The 24,479-nt window shown below is 45.7% G+C and overlaps 2 protein-coding genes and 1 long non-coding RNA gene across 9 annotated transcripts in view; 1 reads left to right on the plus strand and 2 right to left on the minus strand.

The window, feature by feature from the left end:
* Nucleotides 1-14,343, plus strand: part of REV1 (REV1 DNA directed polymerase) — a 73,423-nt gene extending 59,080 nt beyond the window's left edge. For 5 of the 6 annotated variants that reach the window (XM_064481859.1, XM_064481858.1, XM_031441106.2 and 2 more), the window contains 11 exons: nucleotides 2,209-2,429; nucleotides 2,698-2,870; nucleotides 8,218-8,320; nucleotides 9,462-9,627; nucleotides 9,858-10,060; nucleotides 11,185-11,418; nucleotides 12,031-12,151; nucleotides 12,750-12,970; nucleotides 13,080-13,236; nucleotides 13,523-13,625; nucleotides 13,939-14,343. In XM_064481859.1, coding sequence (XP_064337929.1) covers nucleotides 2,209-2,429; nucleotides 2,698-2,870; nucleotides 8,218-8,320; nucleotides 9,462-9,627; nucleotides 9,858-10,060; nucleotides 11,185-11,418; nucleotides 12,031-12,151; nucleotides 12,750-12,970; nucleotides 13,080-13,236; nucleotides 13,523-13,625; nucleotides 13,939-14,050 — 1,814 coding nt within the window. In that variant the 3' untranslated portion in view covers nucleotides 14,051-14,343. Of the gene's footprint in view, nucleotides 1-2,208; nucleotides 2,430-2,697; nucleotides 2,871-8,217; nucleotides 8,321-9,461; nucleotides 9,628-9,857; nucleotides 10,061-11,184; nucleotides 11,419-12,030; nucleotides 12,152-12,749; nucleotides 12,971-13,079; nucleotides 13,237-13,522; nucleotides 13,626-13,938 lie in introns of those variants that run through there. The other variant, XM_064481860.1, reaches the window with a different exon arrangement.
* Nucleotides 2,021-2,702, minus strand: LOC135319851 (uncharacterized). Its single transcript, XR_010378790.1, has 2 exons — nucleotides 2,455-2,702; nucleotides 2,021-2,370 (listed from the first exon to the last, which is right to left on the minus strand). It is a non-coding gene; the product is annotated as an uncharacterized LOC135319851 (long non-coding RNA).
* Nucleotides 14,344-15,487: 1,144 nt separating the features above from the next.
* EIF5B (eukaryotic translation initiation factor 5B) overlaps nucleotides 15,488-24,479 on the minus strand; it is a 64,887-nt gene continuing 55,895 nt past the window's right edge. For both annotated transcript variants that reach the window (XM_010991910.3, XM_031441109.2), the window contains exons 15-24: nucleotides 23,205-23,336; nucleotides 22,613-22,795; nucleotides 22,311-22,472; nucleotides 20,874-21,005; nucleotides 20,136-20,267; nucleotides 19,954-20,030; nucleotides 19,669-19,833; nucleotides 18,101-18,239; nucleotides 16,253-16,414; nucleotides 15,488-15,957 (exon numbers count right to left, since the gene is read on the minus strand). In XM_010991910.3, the coding sequence (XP_010990212.2) occupies nucleotides 15,850-15,957; nucleotides 16,253-16,414; nucleotides 18,101-18,239; nucleotides 19,669-19,833; nucleotides 19,954-20,030; nucleotides 20,136-20,267; nucleotides 20,874-21,005; nucleotides 22,311-22,472; nucleotides 22,613-22,795; nucleotides 23,205-23,336 (1,392 nt within the window). In that variant the 3' untranslated portion in view covers nucleotides 15,488-15,849. The remainder of the gene's footprint in view (nucleotides 15,958-16,252; nucleotides 16,415-18,100; nucleotides 18,240-19,668; nucleotides 19,834-19,953; nucleotides 20,031-20,135; nucleotides 20,268-20,873; nucleotides 21,006-22,310; nucleotides 22,473-22,612; nucleotides 22,796-23,204; nucleotides 23,337-24,479) is intronic.

Below are 24,479 nucleotides of genomic sequence, written 5' to 3' on the forward strand. Positions count from 1 at the left end.
AAGGTTTTCTTGTTTGTTTTGGGTTTTTTTATACAGAAATAGAGAACGTTTAGTTTCTTGACCTAGTGATTCTACCTTTCCCCTTTATCTGCTCCCTGGCTGGAGGGACTTTACTTTCTCAAGGGCAGGTGCTGGCTCACATGACCTGGCTGGGATCTTAGGCACAGCCTTGAATTTCCTAAGGGATGTCTGAAATGTGGGGTGGGGAGACTGGCTTCCTCTCAGGATCCGCCTCCTCCCCCTGCCTCCTTTCTCTTTCAAAACCTGGTGGTCACCTGTAGCCACCCGGAATTGTTCTTGCTGTTTTCATGTGTAAAACCGCTGACTTTCATAAAATCCCCAGATTTATACTCTGCCGGATTGAAAACATGTCAGCATGTAAAACATCAGGCTTCTGTGTTGTTGCCCTGTCCTGAGATGGCAGCCCATCCTAAGTACAAGCTGTTCCCTTAAAAGCCTGTTAAAAGGAGTTTCATGGGTGTGTGGGGGCTGTGCCCGTGGAGGGGACAAGCTCTGAGAATTCTTACGATAAAGAAGCCCATTTGTTCTTGTTAACAACTAGTAATTCCCCAAAGATACCTGAAGATGAGTGTGTGGCGCCTGCTGCCGTGTCGTGGCAGCCTGCCCCAGGACGTCTGCTCCCCCCCCCCGCCCCCCGTGAGCAGGAGCCACCAGCAGCAGCACCGTGTCCCCTGCAGGCGGCTCCGGCCCGTGTGCCCGTGGCCGTGCGCGGGGCGCGCCTGGCGCAGCAGCACCGTCGCTGCATCCTCAGGGGGAGGGAAGACGGAGGCAGAAGGCCTCCCACGAGCACCAGCAGCCGTGTACGGCGTCCCTCTGGCTCTGGCCAGCCTGGTGTACGGCACGTCCGTTCCCCTGGGTTTCTCCTCCCCATCCCCATCCCAAGAAGCACCCGGCCGGGCTTCACTGCGCGTTTCCCCTGTTGGTGAAGGTATCCTCTGGGGGATTTTCTTGTGACAACTCAGACTCTGCTGGTCTGACTTGTTCTCTGTTCAGGCTTGAACTTTAAAATGGCACACATGGGAGGTGGCACCCTTAACACCTCTCATCTGGCTCCCACGAGGGAACAGATTCTCTTGATTTAACCTTGTCTCACCACCTCCGTGGCAGTGGGTAAAGCTGTAAAACTGACCGCGTCCTAAGCGTGTGTCGTGTGTAACGGCTTCAAGTGGTTCTCCTGGGCTAGACTGGTGGTTCCTTCTCCTGAAGACCACGCGGAGAACTGGAGCTCGAAGCAGCAGTGACAGTGATGGGTGGAAGATACCAGAGCTCCCTCTGAGCTCGCTGGTAGGACCCTGCAGAGGACCAGAAACAGTCTTCCCCCTGGACGGAAAATACTGATCTGGCAGTGTGGAGGCCACTTGAGTAAGAGTTTTAGTTCCTAGGTTACTCTGACATGTCTTTCCTAGGTATGTATCCCTTTGTTAAGCTTTTGGGCAAACTGAGAGCAGCAGGGCTCATCAGCATCCTTTGGGTGAGGCTCCAGCCCTGCATCTTAAAGACTTGGGGGCTGCTGCAGGCTGGCTCCGCCGTAGGAGCGTGAACACCTTTTCAGGGAGATAACCTTTGTTGATAAAAGAAATCGATCTGTTGCCCCCCCCCCCCGCCACTTTGTTTGCTTAGGAAACTTCATCCCCACGTCACTTGTACCACTTTGTCCAGTAGGGTGGCAGGTGGCATCTGTGGGTTTGGACCTCTCATAAGTTCTTGTTCTATTCAGAGAAAATGTGGCTGAAATTCTGGTGAAGTTTGGTCATCACCGAAATCATAGTGGTATCCCTAACATTCCTGAGTCTCCTGGTGCATCTGTCAGTCACACTGTAGACTAGTTTAAGCAGGTCTGTAACTGAGCTGATTCTGTGAATAAGATAGAAAATTTGATATTACTCAATAAGTAAAAATTACATTCTTTTGAAAACTTACTCATATTTGAGAAGTTCTGTTCACCTTATGTGGAGTCCAAATTGATAAGCAGATTCTAGAAATAACTTTACTAGTATGATTTGCACGAAAAATATTCTTTAATCATGAGATGCTTGTTATGTCACTTCAGAATTTTAAGGGAGATTATTTTAACTTAGTTGTTTTTGCATGAAAGTTACTTCATATTGCTAAATTGTTTTTAATAGTTTATGTGCAGGGTTAAAGAACTATCTACCCATCTGTCCATCCATCTGTCCCCTTTCCTAGGAGTTGGACATTCGATGGAATCCAAGTTGACATCTTTGGGAATTAAAACTTGTGGAGACTTGCAGTATATGACCATGGCAAAACTCCAGAAAGAATTTGGTCCCAAAACAGGTCAGATGCTTTATAGGTTCTGCCGTGGTCTGGACGATAGACCAGTTCGAACTGAAAAGGAAAGAAAATCTGTTTCAGCTGAGATCAACTATGGAATAAGGTTTACTCAGGTACTGACCTCTTCACAGCTTTTACCTTATATTCTTCTTTGTATTTTCACATAGTCCTTCCTCTCCACCTAGACCAGAGATTCTTGATGCTTGAAATGAAGTCTTAAAGAACTCTTGCTATTCCCAGAAGGCTCGTCTTTAACAGACGGGGAGCAGGATATAGTGAATCATACACATGTTTAATGTTTAAAGTACTTGAGAATTCTTAGGTATGTAGTAAAATAACGTGGAGGTTTTGTTTTGTTTTGTTTTAAATGCTTGTCTGTAGCCAAAAGAAGCAGAAGCTTTTCTTCTGAGCCTTTCAGAAGAAATTCAGCGACGACTTGAAGCTGCTGGTGTGAAGGGCAAACGCCTGACTCTCAAAATCATGGTACGAAAGCCAGGGGCCCCCACAGAAACTGCAAAATTCGGAGGCCATGGAATTTGTGATACCGTCACCAGGTAAGCTTGTCTTAAAAAGGACACTGGATATGGACATTGTAGTGCGGGTTATTACAGTTAATAGAAAACGAAAAACCCGGGAAGCGTGTGCATGCAGGTCTGTGAGCGCTGAGGTCCTGGATGCTGTTGTCTGTCCGCCCGTCAGTGCGTCCTGACCTCGGCCGCCTGTCCCCGGGCTCTCGGGGCTGTTGGCTTCAGCGTAAGGACAGAAACGGAGATGGCTGTGGACTTAGTGAAAGGGTCCTGCGTGATTCTCAGTGTAATGATCAGAAATGACCTGGATGAGACGTTTACTTCATGTAGGGAGGGATCATTGCTTTTTGTGGGAAGATTAGTCACTTAGTCTCTGCAAACTGGTAGGAAGCATTTTCAAACCTGGTGTTTTTATGAGGGCCTCTGATGTAAAATTTCATGTAAGATTTGTGACCAATGTGAAAATGCCAATTTTGTATGCCATTTTATACGACACAGAACACTGCATTGTAATTTATCTGTCAATCAGTGAAAGCTTTTTGAGACTTTGGGCCCTGAAAGCCACATATAAGAAAATCTGAAACATAGTTTAATTAAGGGTCAGCACATGCCAACCACATATGTTACATTCTTGTTATGGTACGTTGCTAAGAGTCATGAGATGACTGCTCTCAAATTCAGAAAACTTCCAGCTTTATCATTAATGCAGTTATTCACCATGAAAACAAGGGTTATAAATTACACATTAAACATAGTTTTTAAATATGTTTTTATGCCATTGGTAATCTTAAACTATTTACCTGTTTTAATAAACATTTTGCTATACCTATATTTCAAGTGGTGGTTTATAAATACAGTGTAAGTAGTCATTTCTATAATAAGTTGGTTATTAGGTCTTTAGTCAGGGATATAACTATCTTTTTAAACATGGTTTCTATGGGGAAATGAGATCCAATTTATAATGCCTTTTCTGGTAGTGTAACCTGGGACTTTATTTGCTCAAGATACATGGAAAGGATCGTAAAAAAACTACATTTTTCTTTGAAAAGAGAACTGGAGGTAGAGGTTCCTCTTGTTGCTGTGCCTGTAAAACACCTGTCGTTACTGAGCACCGTGTATCTTGGTGCACTCGGCAGTACCGAGGAGCTCACTCTGCCTAAGTGCGATAGGAAAATCAGCCTTCCTTTAATCCTTCTTAGAAAACCCAGGCACTCCAAAAATCTAATTACAACATTTTAAAAATTGAAATTTTCACTATACTCTATTTCCCCCAAATGAAGGATAATATTCATTTAGCTTTTTTTGTAAGCACATACCTGCTTGCTGCTGTTGGCATTTTATTTGTTCTTTTTTGCCCAAAACTTAAAGTTTTAGTATGAAAATGTTAAACATATACCAAAGTAGAACAGTGGAATGACCCCGTGCCCAGCAGCTGGTCTCAGCGGGTGCTGTCTCTCCCCTGCCCCCCAGTTATTTTGAGGCAAATCTCAGAGACCATGTCATCTCTTCCACAGATCTTCCACTGTTTTATCTCTAACAAGTAAGGACTTTTTATTTAGTAAACACAGAACAGTTCAGAATCTGCCTGTGTTGCTGGCAATAAAGTATACATTTTGCCATGCCTGTAAAATAACATCTTTGGATGAGACATGATAATGCGTAAAACAGCATGATTAACTGAAACTGTAATGTTATAAATGTTACCGAACTACAGATCAACTGTGAGCCATTAATTGAAGCCCGACACTTTGGTGGTGGTACAACTGCACACGTGCTCTAGTGACAGACTGTGAAATACTGTAATATCCACCCTGTACTCCTCTAACTCAGGCTGATGAGCTACTTCCTTCCTGTGGGCCAAATCCAGCCTCCGGCTGTTTTTACATGATTTGTGGGAGCAGAGAATGATTTTTATATAAAGGGTCCTAAAAAAATGAAGACTGTGTGAAAGAGACCACCAAGTGCAAGCTGTTTAGTGAGTGGCCCTTTCCAGAAGTAGTTGTGGGCCCCTGCTGCGGTCTAACTGAAGCTGTGTCTGGCTTAGTAAATTTAGACGTGTCTAATAATTCTGTGATCTCTTGTATTTGGCCTTAATCAAAAGCTCCATGGCAGTCCTGTGACTCACAGGCACATGATAACAGTCATTGAAATGGCAAAATCTAAGTTGCGAAAGTCACAGAGCCACATCTGTGGCTTGATTATCACTTATAAAATTTTTTCTTGTAACAGATTTCCTTTGGGGAAAAGAATTTTACCCCCTTGGAATTCTTTTGTGTTTATGTGTTTTTTAATCTGAATTGTCTGTTTTTTAAAGCGCTATATGTAACTGAAAAGGTCAGATACAGCTTCCAGTCCCTTGCACTATTCTCCGGCTCTGAGCACCATTTTCAACTTTTTTGTGGTTTATTCTGGAATTTACACCCATATTTCTAGAAAAATACTTAAACTGCTGTCTCTAGCGTGAGTTTCACAAGGTCTTCGCTGACCGTCTGCTGTGGGAGGGGCTTGTTCCCTCTCCTCCCTCACCAGTTCCTGTTCTCCCCACTGACCTGTATCCTTTGCCCCCAGGAAAGTCGGCGGGTTTTGGTTCGATCACTGTCCAGTGTTACATTACGGTGACATGTACACTCTGCATGTAGCTGGTCCGTTTGGCCCACTGCGACCATTCTCCTTCCTGCTGAACTTGTTTTTCTTGGAGTTACTATTGAGTACCTTGTTTTGCTTGCTTTGCTGTGAATTTGCCACTGAGCTGGTCCCCAGACTCCCTTCCACCCTGACTGTTTGCATCACATCAGCTGTCTGCTGGTCTGGTCTTTTTTCTTGGACACCTCGCTCTCAGGGCCCTCCAGCCTGCTCCTCTAACCTGGATTCATTTAAGACCTGCTGCAAAGCTGGAGTCGTGGGATGTCCTTTCTCTGTGTGGATCCCTGTTTTCCTGGATCCTGCGTCTCCTTCTCCTCGTATCTTAAGAATCCTTGGGTGTAAACTTTTTTGAACCTGTTTATACTCACACTCAATAGTTTTTCTCACTGAAAGATTATAAATATAATTTAGAAATCATTTTTCTCACACATGTAAATGCTCCAGTGTGGTCCTCTTTCCAGGGTTACTGTTGAGGTGGTCACTGCTCTTCTAATGGCCTGTTTGGTACAGGAGATCTCTTTCTCTCTGAAACTTTTTTCGTTCTTTTTTCTTTTTTTTTATAGTCAGTTTACAACGTTGTGTCAACTCCTGGCGTACAGCCTGTCAACTCCATGTCTCATACACACACATACATGTATTCCTTTTCATAGTCTCTTTCATGATAGGTTACAAGATACTGAATACAGTTCCCTGTGCTCTACGGTAGAAACTTGTTTATCTGGTTCTGTGAGCACTTCCGTGTATTTCCGATTGTAAGAGATACTCTGGCAAAGCTGGTCGGTGTTCAGGGAGAGCCGTTCCACGTGCGGAGCTTCGGCGTCTCCGTGGGCGGGGTGAGCGCCGCGCCCTCCTCTCCGCTGCTGTGGCCGTGGCCCAGCCCCCAGGGTCCTCTCTCTGGTGCAGCTCCTGGGGCCGTACTGATCTGTGTTTGTGCCACGTATTTTGGCAACAGTAAATTTTTTGTTTCTGTTAACATTTTACATTTTTAAATTTATTCTTTGGACATTTAAATATTTATAGTATCTCTCGTTTCATGGATGCTGTATTATCTCTTATCTCTTAAGTATCCTCTGTGTCAATCTGTTTCTCCGAGTTCCTTTTTTCCTGTTTTGGTTGCCGCCTTTTACATCAGAGATTTCCTTGGAGCATTTATCTGTCTGCTGGTTCTTGGCAGTTTGTATGTGAGCTGCCACAGGGCTGTTTGGAACCTCTGGGTTCTCAGTGGGACTTGCAGACCAGGGGGCGGGTGAGTGGTTGGAGGGGCTTGGTCTTTGGTCACAACCAGTTGGCAGTAACTGCAGTCTTTTCTGTTAGGCTGCTCGGTTCCCCAGAATGAAATCCTCCCGTGTCCTGCTCGGGGGCGTGTGAGACGTAGTGGTGGCAGCTGGCGTTCTGGTTACTCAGTAGGAACGGGGCCTGGGTGCCAAAGAGCATGTTACGCTGCTTCTGAGCGGGGGCTTCGCTCTTCCTTAGCGGTGCCTGGTTCCCTTCTCGGTGTCAACGTCCTCATCCGTCACTCGGAGGGGGTCATCCCTGAGTCACCTCAGCTGTTCTCAGCCCCATTTTCTCCCCTCCTTTCATAAATACCAGACACCTCCAATTGCTGACCTTTTCTGAGGTTTTGTAGCATAAATTCGCTTATCTCAGGTCGGTGTCTTGCTTCTGGGCATTTAGCAGGCATTTGGTAACTTTCCGTTTACCGACTTGCTTTCAGTTGTCTAAATGATGGCTAACATCTTCCCTCGACTCTTGTCTTCTGTCACTTCTCTGTCTTTTAAGAATTTACACCTTTTAAAAATAATTTCAAGTCAATTAAGTATTGTTTTGGAAAGAAATGAAGATAAACACGTGTGTTTATCCCACCGTGCGCCACTACAGGTTTGCTTTTAAGTTATTCTCTGACTGTGTGAAATAAATTTAAGGGAGTTATTAGGTAACAAATTAATGGAAATTTTTTGCAAATGGCTTCTTTAAAGAAACAGGTACGTTCATAGACGAATGTATAATGTATTCATGATACTGAAAAAGCACAGTAAATGTAGTTTTGGTCACCCAGTAAGGAATGCTGGCACATGCTCTCCTCCATCAGGAGTTATGTGGCTCTAAGAGGTATCTGTTCCAGGCTGTCTGGGTTTAGACAGGATGACACCAGACTCCGTCATCAGAGCTGTCAGCACATTTCTGTGTCCGCTTACGGAGCCTCTGAGAAAGGATAGTTGTACTGGGCATATTCACATATTGAAAACAGAGTCAAGAAAATACAGGAGACTCATCTTTCTTTCCTGAATATTAATCGTACCTCAACACAGATGATCTTGGAACCTAAAACCTCTCCTAGAATCTAAAACATTGTACTTATCGTTCATGCTTAGTTGCAACATAATATGCGGTTTGTATGTACATTAACTGCAATACATCTTTTGAAAACATTTTTCTTAACTTAGTTTTAGTTGACCAGGTCCCCATTAGTTTTTATCGGAAAGTCCCACTGTTCCTTGATTTTTCTTCTCCCCCTTGTCGCCAATGTAATTAATGTAGTATTACTGGCTCCCTTGAAGGAAGACTATCTCATTCTTTTTTAGGGAATATATTTAGTACTTACTTAACTTTCTGGTAACCTTACTTACAACTTTCCTTTAATTCTTCAAACAGTTCCATACTATTGAGGTACCAGAGCATACGTATGGAATGTGGCTTTTGTTCCCTAAAAAGTTAGTTCTGTCACTCACAGGACGGTGACTCTTGGCCAGGCAGCAGACAGTGCCCAGGTAATCGGGAAGGCTGCGCTGAACATGTTCCAGACGATGAAAGTCAACATCTCGGATATGAGAGGGGTGAGTGGGTGACGTTTTAAACAGGACTTCGTGTGACGTCGCTCTCACGTGAGGCTCGATCTGAGGCTGGTCGTGGTGGGCAGAGGGTCTGCCTACAGGCTTTCAGCTCCACTGAGTCACAGGGGGAACGGAGGCTGAACTCCCAACTCTTGCCTGGGCTGGTCTCCTCCTTTAGAGTCATATTTGTCCTGAAATCTGTTTTCTGCCTAGAATAATTCTGAGTTCCATATCGTGAATTTTTATAGTAGCTTTTAAACAAGGACTGGCTTCCCCACACCCCCCCCCCAACACACACACACACCGTGCTCGCTCCCTTGGAGGCGAGGCGGGTGGGCTGCAGGTGGTTCCTGACCTTTCAGGTCCCTGATGACTGATGGTCTGGAAGGGGGTTCAGCACAGGCACATCAAAATGCCTTTGGAACAGACCGAGGAGAGGGCAGCAGACATGGAAAAACCTGAATTTACTTTTCTTAAAGATGACCCTGGGCAGCAGACCGTGTGCGCACGCACGTACGTGAGTCAAGGGCGGCCACCGGCTCGGGGCGGGTTGTGTGGAAGGATCACAAAGGCGCCGAGCCGTGACCCCCGCTTCCCGTCCAGGAAGTTCTCTCGTGGTGTGTGAGGGGACTCCTCCTCTGTACAGACACCCGCAGCCCCCAAACCTGTTGTTTATGTAAAAGTACTTCATTTTGAATGGTAGATGAAATAAAGCTGCAAGTAGACTGATCCTTTTTAAATTAAAAAAAAATTTTAAACCTTAGTTGATGAGAACTTCAGTGGAGCACAGTATTACACTTTTTTGGATTTTCTGATTTGAGAGATTCTCTTTGGGTAGAATTGGGTGCTCTAAGGTTGAGGGGAGTAGCGCTCACTGGCTAGTAAAGAAGCAGTTGGTTCTGTTTTGTTTTTGTTTTATTTACTTATTTATTTCGGGGGGAGGTAATTAGGTTTACTTACTAACCGAGGGACTGGGGGTTGAATCCAGGACCTCATGCATGCTAATAAGCACAAACCCTACGACCGAGCTACCCCCTGCCCTCCACCCCCTAGAAGTAGGTTTTTAAGTAAATCACGTAAAAGGCTGTTTCAATATTTTCCCTTAACCTTTCCCCTAGAAGCCTGTTTTTCGTTCTGGCCCTAGGTCGGGATTCACGTGAATCAGCTGGCTCCAGCCGGCCCGAGCCCTCCCGCGCGTGCCGCTCGCCCGTCAGCCCAGTCAGGTCCCGTCCCTGGTGGGTCTCACTCCATCCTGGATCTCCTCCAAGCTCAGAAAGCTCAGAAAGCCACAGAGGAGGAGCACAAAGAAGGTCAGTGGCCGTCAGCCTCGCTCTCGTTTGGTGCTGCTGTATCGCTGGGAGGGCCACTCTTGTGAGAGCTGGTGGCGTTGTGCGCCTTAAGGAACAGATTGACGTTGTGAGTTACGATGAATGAATCAGTAATGCAGTTTGCTGTATCTGCGGTAGATTAAAGTGCCCTACAACCCCCTCCCTGCCCATGCCGGGAGGAAGCTGTTGTATGGCATTGTCTGTGCTTCCAGTGCTCCTGGCTGCTGTGGACCTGGAAACATCACCTGCCTCTAGAACCCGCACTTTCTTGCCGTCTCTTCCTACACATCTGACGTCAAGTGCCAGTCCTGCTGCTAGCAGAGCTGAGTCTTCAGGGAAATGGAATGGTCTGCATTCTCCCGTCAGTTTAAAATCAAGACTTAACCTGAGCATAGAGGTCCCGCCACCTTCCCAGGTATATTTTTATAGTTATAAATATGATGTAAGTACAAGAGTAGCTTTACAGTAGGAATGATGTTTTTAATTTGTCAGAACAGCCGAGAGAGGGAGGAAGGGCTACTTGATAGGGTGGGTCAGTTACTGAATCCAAAGGGGAGGTCAGGTCGGGTGAGGCTGTGCGTCTGCAGAGGTCGGCAGTGCGTGCGGGTCGTACTACACGGATGGAAGCCGGTCCTGTGAACTCCGCCGTGCCTTTCCCACGGCTGTGATCACACGGACTCACTCTTCTACGCAGCTTTGGAGATCGTCAGTAGAGGCCTGGTGCGAGAGGGTTTTCTAACAGCGTTTGCAGACAGTTCCTTCAACAGGGCTCTTCCTGACACGGGCCCGTCGGTGCGGCCTGACTGGGTGCTGTCGGCCCTTTCGTTCCTTGGAAGCTTATTAACATAGCGCTTCAGGCTCTCTTGGGAAAATCAGTTCTCTGTCCCCTAAGTGGTAGGAGGCTGAAGGTGGACATGCTGGCTGTAAGACTAGGGACAGGGCGACAGTGAGATGCTTGCAGTGAGTGGACCCCTGTAGCTGGTGAGTTACCCCCCAGTAGCTGCTCCTGGCAAGGTGAGACTGGCCCGCCAGCTCATGGAATGGCGGGTTTCCGAAGGGATGTCCACAGTGGGCAGAGGATGTTGGTGTGCAGGCTGGAGAAAAGTTTAGCTTCTAGAATCTCTTTTTTCTGGCTTGCTGCTCTTGGTGTGTATGTACTTATATTATGGGGCAGATAGTCTCCTGTCTAAGAGGTAAACTTCTGGCCCAGGAAACGACATATGCCTCAGACCTTGGCCCCCTCCCCTGGGTGAGGTCTGAGCGCTCTGCCTGCCCCTGTGCGGGAGGGGTCAGTGTGTGGTCCTGGCGGGGGCTCACACTCGTCATCTCCAGATTCCACGTTACTAACCAGGTGTCAGTGGCAGAGGACCAAGACATCCCAAAACGTGCTGCGTTGCGGGGTGGCACATGGAGCATGGCTGCACCTGTGTCCCTCATCCAGGGTGTTGAGGTGGCAGTGACGGTGCTGCCTTAACTCTCGACACATCACCTCTGAGCCTGCTCTGACCTCAAGACGGGTGTGTGTGTGGTGTCTTACAGCTGGACCCGTCTGTTTTAGAAGCACTTCCGCCTGATCTCCGGGAACAAGTGGAGCAAGTCTGTGCTGTCCAGCAAGGAGAGCCACAGGGCGACAAGAAGAACGAACCAATGAATGGCTGTAATACAGGGATTCTGCCACAACCAGTGGGGACGGTTTTGTTACAAATACCAGAACCTCAAGAATCTAGCAGTGATACGGGAATTAATGTAATAGCCCTGCCAGCCTTCTCACAGGTAAGTGAAATTGTGGGTGACGGTCCAAGTATCGCCCCCAGCCTCCTCCCACTCAGGGCACTTCTTTTTCCTTCTGCACCTTAACCTCAGTGCTTACATCATGTCCCCCGTCCCCTGGGTGTGGGGAGAAGTGGCTCGTCACCACATCGTCTGCAGGACTGAGGCTGACAGCAGATGGCAGGGGAGGGGGAGGCTTCCATCCAGAGGAAGGAAACACATTCTGCCGCCTCACTGGCCAGAGACCTGGACCCCGAGTACCAGGGTGAAGACGGGTAACCATACACGGGCAGATAACCACCGACGCTGATGTTTAAAAAGCTACACGTGTGCCTGCTGTCTTGAGTTTTGCTTCTCATGTTCTACTAGTGCTGCTTGCTCTGGTTGCTCAGCAGTGCGGTGGTTTTTAAATTAAATCAGTTCATACTCAAGTTTTCTTATTCTCACCCTAAACCTTGTGAGGATTTAATAAGCTTTGATATTGAAGGCCCATTAAGAATTCATACAGATCAGGAAGGTGTATGACTTGGAATAGTCTGTTTTGTGAAAGATTTAGACCAGCTGCTTATATAGAGTCAACTCAGGTCTGACTTTGAACTTTCTCTTGTCCACTAGGTGGACCCTGAGGTGTTTGCGGCCCTTCCTGCTGAGCTTCAGAAGGAGCTGAAAGCAGCCTACGATCAAAGACAAAGGCAGGGGGAGAACCCCAATCCCCAGCAGCAGGCCAGCACGTCCGGTAAGCTTTGGAAGTCACTCTTAACAAAAATGGAGAGGAGAGAGGAAATCTTTGATTGCTGGGTACATAACGGCCAGGCCTAAGCCGCTGGGTGTGTGAAGTGCTCCCGGAGGGGGGACAAGCACACAGTCCCGATAGTGCGGTCATTCGTCACCCTCTTTGGGTTATCTGTAACTTCCTGACTTAAAAGTCGGAGCACGTTAGTACCCAGCAGTCTTTTGAGTACGTGTCAAGCCAGTTGTTCTGAGGCTGAGCTTCCAAACAAAATCTGAAAGCTTTCTGAATGTGCATCCCAAACGTATTTAAAATGAGGACAAACAGTGCCTGCTGAACCATTGTAATACTTCACCTGTTGTTTTCATTCAGTCCTATCCTGTGAGCCCTCAGTGTAGACAGACAGGGTCCCAAAGGTCACTGGTAAGTGGCTGAGCAAATCCTAGGCGTTGTGGGGCCTACACTGTCAGCCGTCGTTATCACACCCACCCCGCAGCCTTAGAAAGAGGCCCGTGCTGGGTGTGCGTGTGCGGGAGGAGGAAGGCGAACCCAGGCTGCTCTCCAGACATATTTTGTTGAGGAGCTTATGTCCATTTTCTTTTAGTGCCAAAGAATCCATTACTGCAGCTAAAGCCAGCAGCAATGAAAGAAAAGAAAAAAAGTAAGAAAAAAACCCCCATCAGTCCCCCAAAGACGATCCAGAGCCCTTTGAAAAACAAGCTGCTTAACAGTCCTGCAAAACCCCTGCCAGGGGGCTGCGGGAGCCCCCGGAAGTTAACGGATGGATTTCTGAAACACGAAGGTCCTGCCTCGGAGAAGCCTCTGGTAGTATTTTTTGTTACACTTTTTAAACTTTGACCTTTTCCTTCATCAGATCTTAACATACTTGATATTATATAAACATAGTGCTCTTTATCATTTGTTTTCTTAACAGGGAGAACTCTCTGCTTCCACTTCAGGTGTCGCTGGCCCTTCTGGTTTGCAGCCTGACCCGTCTGGGTGTGTTAGACCCCCAGCGCCCAACCTGGCTGGAGCGGTTGAATTCAGTGATGTGAAGACCTTGCTCAAAGAGTGGATAACTACCATTTCAGGTTGGCTGGCTGGCGGCCCATGGCAGCCACAGACTGAGATGTGAGGGTCCTGTGAGTACAGGATAGGAGCAGGCTCAGTTTGTAGATGGAACCGTATTTCTAAATCTAATAAGCTTAAACCAGACACCCCCTTTTTAATCTCTGGGGCTGGCTTTGAAAAGTTCCCATCTGATAGCTTTCAAGTCCGCGGTGTTGTAGAAACAGTTCTCCTTTGTCCCTGAGCATTTCTGCCTTTCTCCTTCAAGAAGATAAGCTGCTTCTCATTTGCGGTTCCTCCCCTCTCTAGATCCAATGGAAGAAGACATTCTGCAAGTTGTGAAATACTGTACTGATCTCATAGAGGAAAAAGATTTGGAAAAACTGGACCTGGTTATAAAATACATGAAAAGGTAACCATTCAGTGCTTTCACGAATAGGGGGGGAAAAAAAGACATGTCCCAACAGCTGGGGGGAGGGCGCTGGGCACGTTGCAGCCTTCATAGCAATCGTGAGTTACTGAGAAAGGGCTGCCTTTATTTTGAATTCCAGAGGAAGAAATGCCCTAAAAGTATTGAGATCACTCCCCTCAAGGTTTTATATAATTTAAACCACATTAAGTACTTTCTGAGGATTTCAGGAGTTGGTGGCAAAATTCATTTGTTACAAGATGTTAAACTAATTCTTGAAAGATCAGCCTTTCTGATCTGCTCGCCTCACCTTCAGGTTGATGCAGCAGTCGGTGGAATCGGTTTGGAACATGGCATTTGACTTTATTCTTGACAACGTTCAGGTGGTTTTACAACAGACTTACGGAAGCACACTGAAAGTTACGTGAGCAGCACCGGGCCCGGTGCTCCTGGGGCTGTGCCATCGGTGCTGGTGAGGTGTTGGCAAAGTGCATGACAGTAATGCTCTGAGTTGATAATTTCCAATTTCTTTTTAAGCCAAGTGTTTTGTACATTTCTTTTCAATAAGTGCCAAATTTGTCAGTATTGCATGTAAATAATTGTGTTACTTCTTTAACTGTAGTATAGATTCTATTTACAAAATGTTTGTTTATAAAGTTTTACGGATTTTTACAGTGAAGTGTTTACAGTTGTTTAATAAAGAACTGTATGTATATTTGTACAGGCTCCTTTCTGTGACTCCTTTAGGAAGCGAACCCTCAACTTTTGTAACTAAAGGCTGAGAACCCTCCAAGCCAGACTGTGACAGGCTCCACCAAGCTCTGACGCTCCTGCGAGGTTCCGGACCAGGCGTCGGCTTGGTCCAAGCAAGGGTAATAAACCTTCCACACCAGCCGTCAGTCTCCACCCCAAGCATGAACACAGGAACGTGTTAAGAAAATCTTCTTTACTTCTTCCAAGTGGAGGAATTTACATCTTTTTAATTCTAACACACACAATTGAAGATTAAGTTTTTCCTGGGAAAATTATGTCCCACAGATGGTTTAAGTTAGGGTTTGTCTTTTTGCCTCTACTGGCCCTTGAGAAACTTCAATAATAAGCGTGGTACAGTTTCAAATGTATATAAAAGTATTTTTCTATGCTCTGTGTTGTGCCGTAACACTTTAAAAATAGAGTTTACTTCTATACCAGTGAATACTTGGGAACATTTTCTTCCACCACCCCACACTGACGTCATCCAACACTGTGCTATAAATAGGTAGTCACGTATCAGGGATCTGCTAGAAGAATTAATCTCACGCTAATAGATTTTTTACACCAGGGACCCACTTCTCTCATTCTTCAGGAAAATCAAAAAAACTAGCCACAAATTACTAATACGAAGAAACCATTATGATGTCTCTGCAACAACCTAGAAACACTAAGTCCAAAGAATTAATACCCCACTGATTGTCTCGTCAGAAAATGGATGCATGATTGATAGAATTTTCCAGGACAAAACAGACCAAGATTGATGTATAAAATTGCTCACGTTAACACCGTGGTTCCTGTCCCGAAGGAGGGAGCTGCACCGGGCTGACTCGGGCCTAGCAGAGCTCGCAGCCCAGGTCTGTTTCTTTATTGGAGTTCAGAACTGTGCTCGTTACAGCGACTCTCGTGACTACACAAGCAGGAGGCAGCAGCCAGCTATAGTTTCACACAAAGCAGATAAAGAATATCAGAATGCCTAATGTTCTATTAGAAAATTCCTAAGGGCATATGGCAGAAGAATGCTAGAAAAAAAAAAATCACTGTGGGAAGGATACGCATAAATAAAGTACTTCTTACATCAAAAAAGTCCCAAGAATCACAAAATCTGCAGAAGCTTGGTTAATCAAATACTGCAGTACTGATTTAATCAGTATAAAATTGAAAGAGCTTTAGATCTGTAATAAAAATCCAAATCTGGGGAAGGGCAAACTTTAAAACAGCAGCCAGTAGAGGAGGGTTGGGGAAGGCGCTGGGCGCGTGAACAGGCACGTTGGAACCGTGGGGACGCGTCATCGACCACTGTCAAACCAGTGTAAGTTTCTTGGTTTCTCATGGAAAACATTTTATACACCTAGTTTTTTCCGTCTATACTTAAGTTCATCAGTTTTCAGATACATCTGTTCCACTTTTTGTCTTTTCTTGGTGACATTACAACATAATATTGCATTTACTCCGATTCCTGCCCCGTGTGGAAAAATTAGATGATTTCAAATACTTTCTTCAGCTCCACGATGAGCTGCCAGTCGCTCTTCTGCATCTCGTCCCTGAACCAGTCCTTGAGGGCGTCGATGGACTGCCGGCTGATCTGCAACGCCCAGGCACAAGCAGAGTGAACAGAGCAACGTACCAACCAAGCGCCAGAGAGGAGCATGCGGCCCCAGAGCCCGGCCCCCGCCCCGCTCCTCCAGGAGAAAGCGCCCGCAGAGCCTGCCCTGCAGGGCGGCGGGATCCCAGCCCAGGCCCGGCGGGGCCAGCGAGGCGGAAGGGGCGGCACCGTCCTCGACGAGACGAGGCCTCACCAAGGTTGAGCCCTGGTGAAGGGCCCGGTGCCAGTGGACTCAGCCCGCAGCCCTGAGCCGAGGCCATCAGGAGACACTTACCTTGCTGACGAGGATATCTGTAGCTTCAAAATGTCTGCCATACATTTTGGGAGATTCACCAGGGATAGGTTCTATTTTGACACAGACTTCTTGTCCTTTTTTTGCAACATCCACTTGTTTATGGTTCACTTCAATGCTTGTTACTACTCCAATGTCGACAAACTGTAAAGTAAGAACCAAAACCACAGTGTAAGCAGAGGACACCTGCCGTCACAGGCCACACCAGGACCATGGTTTTCTTCTCATGGGTGAACCGGGGTGACACCACCACACCCCCTCTGCCTTCACAAGACGGCTGTGAGGACAAGAGGGGGTCATTCGCATGCTTTGGGAGACGTGGAAAGTGCTCTGTGGATCGGATGTGTTTCTCTTCCTGCTCCGCCCTCCCATGTGACAGCAGCCACTGGGGAGAGCACAGCAGCTTGGAGTCAGAAGTGGGCTTGGAGAACGAGGTGACAGAGGGGCAGGGACCTGGAGGCCATGCTGAGAACCCTACTTCTCATTCTGTGGACGAGAGTTGTGAGCGACCCGATCTCAGTGCCAGTTTGGGGGGAAAACAACAAAACACCATCTGCTGCCTGTCTTGTGAAGAGAGGAGTAAGTGAAAACACGGAACCTGCTTTGGCCAAAGCCACACAGGAGTCATTACTGCCAATAACTAAGCCTAGCCCAGTCCACTGCAATGGTCGAGTGGCCAGGGCTCCCACAGTCAGTCACATGCTCAGAGGACTTAAGAGTGCCATTTCCCACTAAAGGAGCCAGGTCTGCAGCAGGGGGAGGACCAGGTGAGCTGGGAGCACCTTCACGCCCCAGAGAGGAAAAAAAGGCTCCAAGCGCTGTCAGGCAGGGGCACAGCCAGATTCCAGGGGCTCCCACTTACCCTACAGGACAGTGTAGGCATCAGAAAATGGATCATGGATGAGAACAGAGTCTTATTTTGAAAAATGAACTGAGTGTATAAAATACCTAATGAAAAGGTCAGGGGAAGGTTCTTTACAGAAGTGTGTGGGGAAGGGGAATCACACTTTTGAAACCATTAATGTAACAGACTTAGGATTGACGGTTATTAAAACTATCCCAATGGTTATTAAAGCTATTGGAATGTTCACGGGGACTCAAGAGTGCCCCGAAGATGACTCTGTAATTACAAACAGGGAAAGATTTGTCTCTGGTGGAGAAGATGAGCCATCAAGTCCCGCATTGTGACATCAGGACTGACAGCAGGTGTGACAACGCAGAGGCACACGGGAGCGTCCATGCATGCAGCATCCTCTCCGGTCATCTGACCCTGTATTTACTCAGTCATGGGGAAACACTCAGATAAATCCAAGCAGAGAAATCATCTGCCAAACTACCAGTCTGGACTCTTTTCCAAAAGGATGGGGGACTTCCTGATCGAAACATAACCAAATGCTATCCACCCTGAAGGCATCCAGGACCAGGTCAGCAGGTGGAATTATTAAAGATATTTTCGGAACAAATGGTGAAATGTGAATGAGGACTGTAAATTATAGGGTATTTTTGAATTAATGTTCATTTTTCTTAGCTATGATGCTTGACTAGAGGGAAGGAATGCATGTACACTGTTCTAGTCTTTATACTTTTCCCTAGGCTCAAAACACGGAAAATTCTTCTAAAAGGGCAATAATTCAACATTCCTGGCACCTTTCATTACCCGCAGTGCTGACATCAGGTGCTAGGAATCAACACTGATCAAGGCACCCGGAGACTGAGGAATAAATTACAGAAGGGGACCAGTGGCTCAGTTTTTCGTTTGTCATTACTTTCAATTCCCAGAACTGCTTTAAGAGATGACACACTTTAAAAAAAAGTACAACCAGAACTTACATTTTTGCTGGGGACGCACACGGGTGTCCCCTGTTTCACCTGCCCTGCTTCCACAGTCACTCCCATCACTATCGGGTCCCGAGAATTGAAAATGAACTGAGGGAGGATTTTTATCTTGCAGGGAAATACTGCTATGTGCCTAAAAGGGAAAAGGAAAACCCAAGAACTTTTAAGCTTACAAAATCACTTAGCAGCATAAAAACACACACACACAGGTGAGTATGAGGCAGCTTCTGCCCTTGGGTGAGAGCAGCTTTTCCGGGCGGTCCGGGCAGCAGCAGGAAGGACACACCCACCCTCAGGGGCCCGGGTGCTGCACTCTCCAACCTCTTCCCTCCCCTCTTTCCATTCAGGTGCTTCCCAAGTCTTAAAGAAGCTGCACCACAGGGCGCTCTGCACCAGGACTAAGGGTTGAGCCCCACCCCGAACACGATGCTCTGGAAGCTCGGTGGGACCCACAAGTGTGCAGTATGTCCTGGGGCCACACAGGCATCAACCCGTACCCTCTTCTCTACCGTGTCCCCACGTTAGCTGATCCAAAAGGACATTATTTCTCTGCTTATCAAGCACATTCTCAGAACGCTTTAACAGTTTCCAGCAGTCATCTTAGATCAGCAAATTTAAGTCTCTCCTTCAGGTTTCATGATCTAAACTGAGCTCACTCTCAGTCTAAATCCTGGATCCACCAGACAGTCTGCCGTAAAAGCGCATCTCAGGATGGGCCATCATGACTCCCTGCGGTCGCTCTGGTTTGAGCCTCCAGTCTGTCTTGCCCGGACCACGGGAGCTCCTGACAGGCTCTTACCACCACCTTCTGACCTCAACTCCTGCCACTCTCCCCCAGGGTGGCTGTGGCTGCCTCCGCCTTTACAGCCCACCCCACCAGCCAGGCCACTGCTGTCCTGCCTGGACGCCCCCCGGGCACCGGGACGTCTCACTTCTCGCTGCCAGATCTACGTGGATGAGTGACCGGAGATGAGCTGCCCGCGCCACACCATTACTCACTCTCCCTCTCCTTGTCTGGCCATCCCCTGCTTTATTTTGCTTTTTAGCACTTCAGCCAGCCTCTCATGCGCTCTGTGCCTGTCTCTCCCCTGAGCTCCGAGAGGAGGAGACGTGGAGCACGTACGGCAGTAACAGCTACATGGTGCTCCAGGAGCTGGGGGAAATGACATTCCTCCCACGGGACGCCCGCCTCATTCATTTCCTCATTTTCCACACTTCAGTTCTATTATTCCCATTCCATGCAATCCCAGGTAAGGACCTCCAGCAAGACAACATCCCCAAATGCAGCAACTACTCCCCCATTAATAAAACCTAGGTCTGCCAAACTGAAAATTAAAAAATAAACAAAAATGCTACAGAGAGGACTTGGGACTTGGTGACACTGCTGGAATGTCCCTGGCGGCAGAACCTGTGGTTTATACATAGCACACTGAGGATGTGGCCTCCCTCCTGCAGATGAGCAAACACCACGCTCCTGCTGTCTCACCCCTGTCAGGTACTTGGTAATCCTCAATAAGCAGCTTATTACCAAAGACCCAAAGTAGGTAAAGTCACCAACTTACTTAAATTCTTCTTGTTTCTGTTTCTTGTAGTCTTGTCTATATTTCGTAAAGGCATCAAATAAATGATAAATAATTTCTGCACTAAAAATTCTAACTCCTAAACTATCAGCCATTTCCTGTGCATCTCGTTCAATTCTCACATCAAAGGCCAAAATTACTGCATACCTGAAAGGTTAAAACACATCAAAAATCATTCAATGAAATACAGACCACATCACAAAGGGCAGTTCTAAGAAAACAGGTAGGCAATATGAAAGCCTTCGGAGCAGAAGAGAGATTACTTACTGAGGATCATGTTCCAACATGACTGAAGCCTTCATAACATCTTTTTTATGGACTGGGCCAATGTTAATTCCTGCATACTGGAAAAAGGGAGTTTCCCAGTTCAACTGCCTGCGTCAGGGAGCAGGAACAGCACAAACCCTGCCTACTGACTCCTGTGGAGCTGGGTACAACTGATTACTTACGGGCACTTCCGATGTTTTCAGAAATTCAAGTAGAGCTTCCAAAGACCCCAGTGTAGAAGCCTGGACATAGACTCCCTTCTCTTCTAATTTGATAGCATTTAGTGTCTGCTTTAACTCGTGGATCAGTTCATCCTTGAAAAGAAATTACATTTGACAAGGTTATAAATGTATCACAGCAGCCCAGGATTAAACTGCACTTCTCTTCTTGACTAAATGACCATCTGAAAATATGAAATTGAGGCTTAGGGAGGGCCAGGCAGAACCCCAGCACCCCACATGAGCCAGGTGCTGGGACAGTGGCACGTATCTCTTTGGCAAGTGAATACAGTAAGTACGGCTCAACACTTGCTTTTGCGACATTCCGCTGGGCTCACGTGTGCCTCCTGTTCCTGAGAACAGCAGACAGGCTTTCAGTGGACTCCTAGAACCCAGTGAGGGTTTGTTTGTTTGGTTTTTTCTGTCTACATATCTCAGTATCTAAAAAAAACTCATGAATAACTTCTAGCTTCTGATTCATTTTTTATTTAAATGTGTTTTAGAATTTTAATGTACATAATTATCATTTATGCCAATTCATGATTATACAAACTGAAGTCATTCAGAAGCAACTGTTTGCTAAGAGGCCACCACACAAGGCTTCACGAAGACAAAGATGCCCATTTTATTCATCATTCCTGCATTTGCCCACACAGCACAACTCAAAATACCCTAGAAGGGAAACAAATTAAAATAACCTACTTTAAGAACGGGGATTTCATCTTCTTTATAAGCTACCAGGAGGGGTAAACCAGCCAGTGTTTTTTCCAGATCTTTTCCGAGAATCTTCACCCCCTGAGCTGCTTCCACCTCTTTATGCTTTTCATATTGGTTCTACAGAGATCAAAAACACTTGTTACCAGATTTATCTGAAAAGTGTTCAGTGGAGGAGTTGATGTCAGACATTATTTTCATGACTTTGGGATAGGGAAAGAGTTCTTAGACACAAAAAGCAATGAACACAAAATGAAAGACTGACAAATTCACCGTTAAAGTTAAGTACGTCTGTTCCTCAAGACACCACAGAATGAGTAAAAAGACAAGCCACAGAGCAGAAGATGCTGCAATACGTACAAACCAGGAACAGACCAGTATCTGGACTCTATAAGCAACTCCTATAAATCTATAGTGAAGAGAAACAATGCCGGAGACCAAGGGTCATTTCACAAAGGAGAAAATTTAAATGGCTAAGAAACATACAATGATCAACTGTATTTCAGCTAGCAATGAGATACACACCCACCAGAATGGAAAGGTTTTAAAAATCTGATAGCATCAAAAAAGTTGACGGAGATGTGAAATAATGAAAACTCTAAAATAACGCAGCTGGAAGGCATCACCTGTTACACTCACTAGGGACAACATGGTGGCGTCACCTAGAAAACTGGAGCTAAGCTAAGTGGTGCCACCGCAGGTCACTCCTAGGCACGTACCCTTCAGAGACTGGCACAACCGCACCAGGAGGAAAGACAACTGGAGAAAATGGAGATGCCCACACTCTTCCATCAAAAGGACAACAGATAAATACACCAGGACATCGTCATGCCATGGAGTACTACACAAGACAAAAATGAACTACCTACAGCTAAATGCAACACGGATAAATCTGAAAATAATTAGAAGCTGGATACAAAGGAACACACTGAAATGACTCCATTTATGTAAAGTCTATACACATTTTTTAGGGGTGTACTCTGAAGTATTTAAAAAAAAAAAAAAGGGCAAGCCACTATGCTAAAAATGGAAGCACGGTTAACTTTTACAGGGAGGGGAGGGAACTCAGATGGCGGCACATAGCGGCTTCAGGGATGTCTACAGCGTTCTGATTCTTGGTCTAGTCCTTTGCCTCCTAAAAATTTGTTAAACTTTTCATCTATATTCTGTGTACTTTTTGTACCTTTATTTTAAAATAAAAAATGTTAATGAAAAACTAGTTAGCAATGTAGAACCAAAACAATGCATTTTGAGTTTTACGTCTGATGGAAGGTCCTTGCTGTATGAGAACACCTAAGGTACAACGAGTGAAGGGGATGTGTTGTGTATTAAGACAGGTGACTCTCACAGAGAGGAAGTGACATCAGCAGAACTTTTACACACTGTACAAGGGCCCACACGCCAACACTCACCACCTTGACCTACCTTCACTCGTAATTCCTTCATAGGAGGAGGTAACAGGAGGCCTCGGATCTGAGTTACAATGGGCCCTTCTACTCCAGGAACAATAATTGTATCTCCTTCTTTCAAACGTCCATTGATCAATATTACATCTATAGTAGTGCCCATTCCTGGGAGAGCCTTTACCTAAGAGACATTATTGCAAAGGGGGTGAAATATATGCTTCAATGCACCATGCTGATTAGTCCTAAAGTAGTCAACATCCCCCCCAAGAACCCTGTTTGAAAGGTAGAGAAGGGACAATAAACTGAAAAGCTGACCATTACCTCCATCACCTGGGCTCTCAGCTCCTCACACTGTGCCAGTCTCTTGCTCAACATGGTCTGTGTTAACTCGACAAGAAGGTAGATCAGACTTCCCATGCCATCCCCAGTGTGAGCAGAGGTAGGTACCAAGGACACAAAAGTGCGGGGGTCTTTATTCTCATAAAACAAAGCTGCGTTCAGCCCCTAGAGACACAAAAAAGCAAAGTCATTCCGAAAGGCCCAGGCGTGGAAGGAGGCACCCAGAGTGACTGGCGAGAAGCTGGATGAGCGCCGGCTCTCCGTTCTCAATCCCCGCGTTTAAACACTCAGTGAAAGGCCCTGCACGCCCCGCAGAGACTAGTTACATCACAGAAACGCAGTTTCTTTCCAGGTCAACTTGGTTTTTAAAATTTAAAAATTCAGAACACAAAGAGGTCTCTGAAACATCAGCTTTCTGACTTAAAAAAGAAAAAGGAGAAGGGAAAAAATGCCCATTGTCATTAACAGGGGAACAGGACCAGTATTTAATGAAAATGCTGGCTTAATTATAAAGAAAATGGAAAAAAAAATTCTGTGAAATGGTCTCTTCATAAAGAAGGGGAAGCCTTCTTACCTGCTGTGCAAACTCCACAATAATAGCCTTTGCTCGCTCCTCAAATTCATCTTTTGTGTTCTTCTTCTGCTTCTTCAAAGTAGCAGCCACATCAGAGTCGGGGCTCTTTTTCCAATCATACAACCTATCAATCTGGAGAAGTTTTCTTCATAAGAAACATCTCTAAAGCATTCAGAGTCAGGAATTTAATTAAGGTTCATTTAAAAGCTCCAGAAAATTCCTAAGGTATATTATGTATCTGAAAGAGTGTGTGTTACTCAGCTACTTCCTTGTACCCAAAGTCCTCTACAGCCTGCGCATGCTTAACCGCATCCCCCCCGAAGCCAGAAACCGCTGAAGTTCCACGCTGCCCAGCAGCCCCAACCAGCTCATAGGGGGCTGCTGCTTCTTTGCAAACGATGAAAGCCTGCAATTATCCTAAGAACAGAAACATACGTTGGAATTCCAAAATGGTTTTGTTAAGTGGTGGGCAGAAAAAAAGATTAATTACAGTCAAGAACCACCACCAGGAAAATTACATATGAAAATAAAAGAAAATGAAAAATAACTATTTCCTATCTTCAGAGACTAGCCCATATTTATTGCTTTACTGCTCAAATCAGGGTTTAATTGGTTTAGCTAATCAAATAATATATTTCCTCTCACTTCTCAAAAGGGCGATAAATAATTTTTCTCTATATATTCATTTAACAGTAAAAACAAAAAGGCATAATCTGTTGGCTCAGTCTAGGGTGACAATATAAAGTAGACCAATCTGAATGCTGCTGGGAAGGAAAATCAGCAAGTAGAAACCGGCCCAGAGTGACAAAGATGTATAATTAGCATACCATGGCCTTAAAAGTTATTATAAATACACTCAATGACTTTAAAGGAAAAAATGTACCTGTAGAACTAAAAAATATATATATACTCTGAAATTTAAAAAAGGTCACTCGATGAGCTGAAGCAAATTACATACTGCAAAAGATTAGTGACCTAGAAGATAAAGCAAATAAAAACTACCCCAACTGAAGCATACAGAGAAAGAAAGAAAGAGGAAAGAAAAAAGGTCACTCATTAGGGGACAATATTCACAGATCTAACTCAAGTTCTAGAAAAGTCCTAGAATTCTATCAAAAACACTTATAGAAGAAAAGAGTAAGAAAAGAGAGCAGAAAGGTATCTGAACAAGTAATGACCAAGAACTTTCTAAGAAAATCAAACTCAAGCAGAATAAACATAAAAAAAAACTATTATATAATTTAATTGACAAAATCTTAGACAGAAAAGGAGGTT

Source organism: Camelus dromedarius, chromosome 33 (assembly GCF_036321535.1).
Source record: "Camelus dromedarius isolate mCamDro1 chromosome 33, mCamDro1.pat, whole genome shotgun sequence".
In the NCBI taxonomy this organism is placed as follows: Eukaryota; Metazoa; Chordata; class Mammalia; order Artiodactyla; family Camelidae; genus Camelus; species Camelus dromedarius.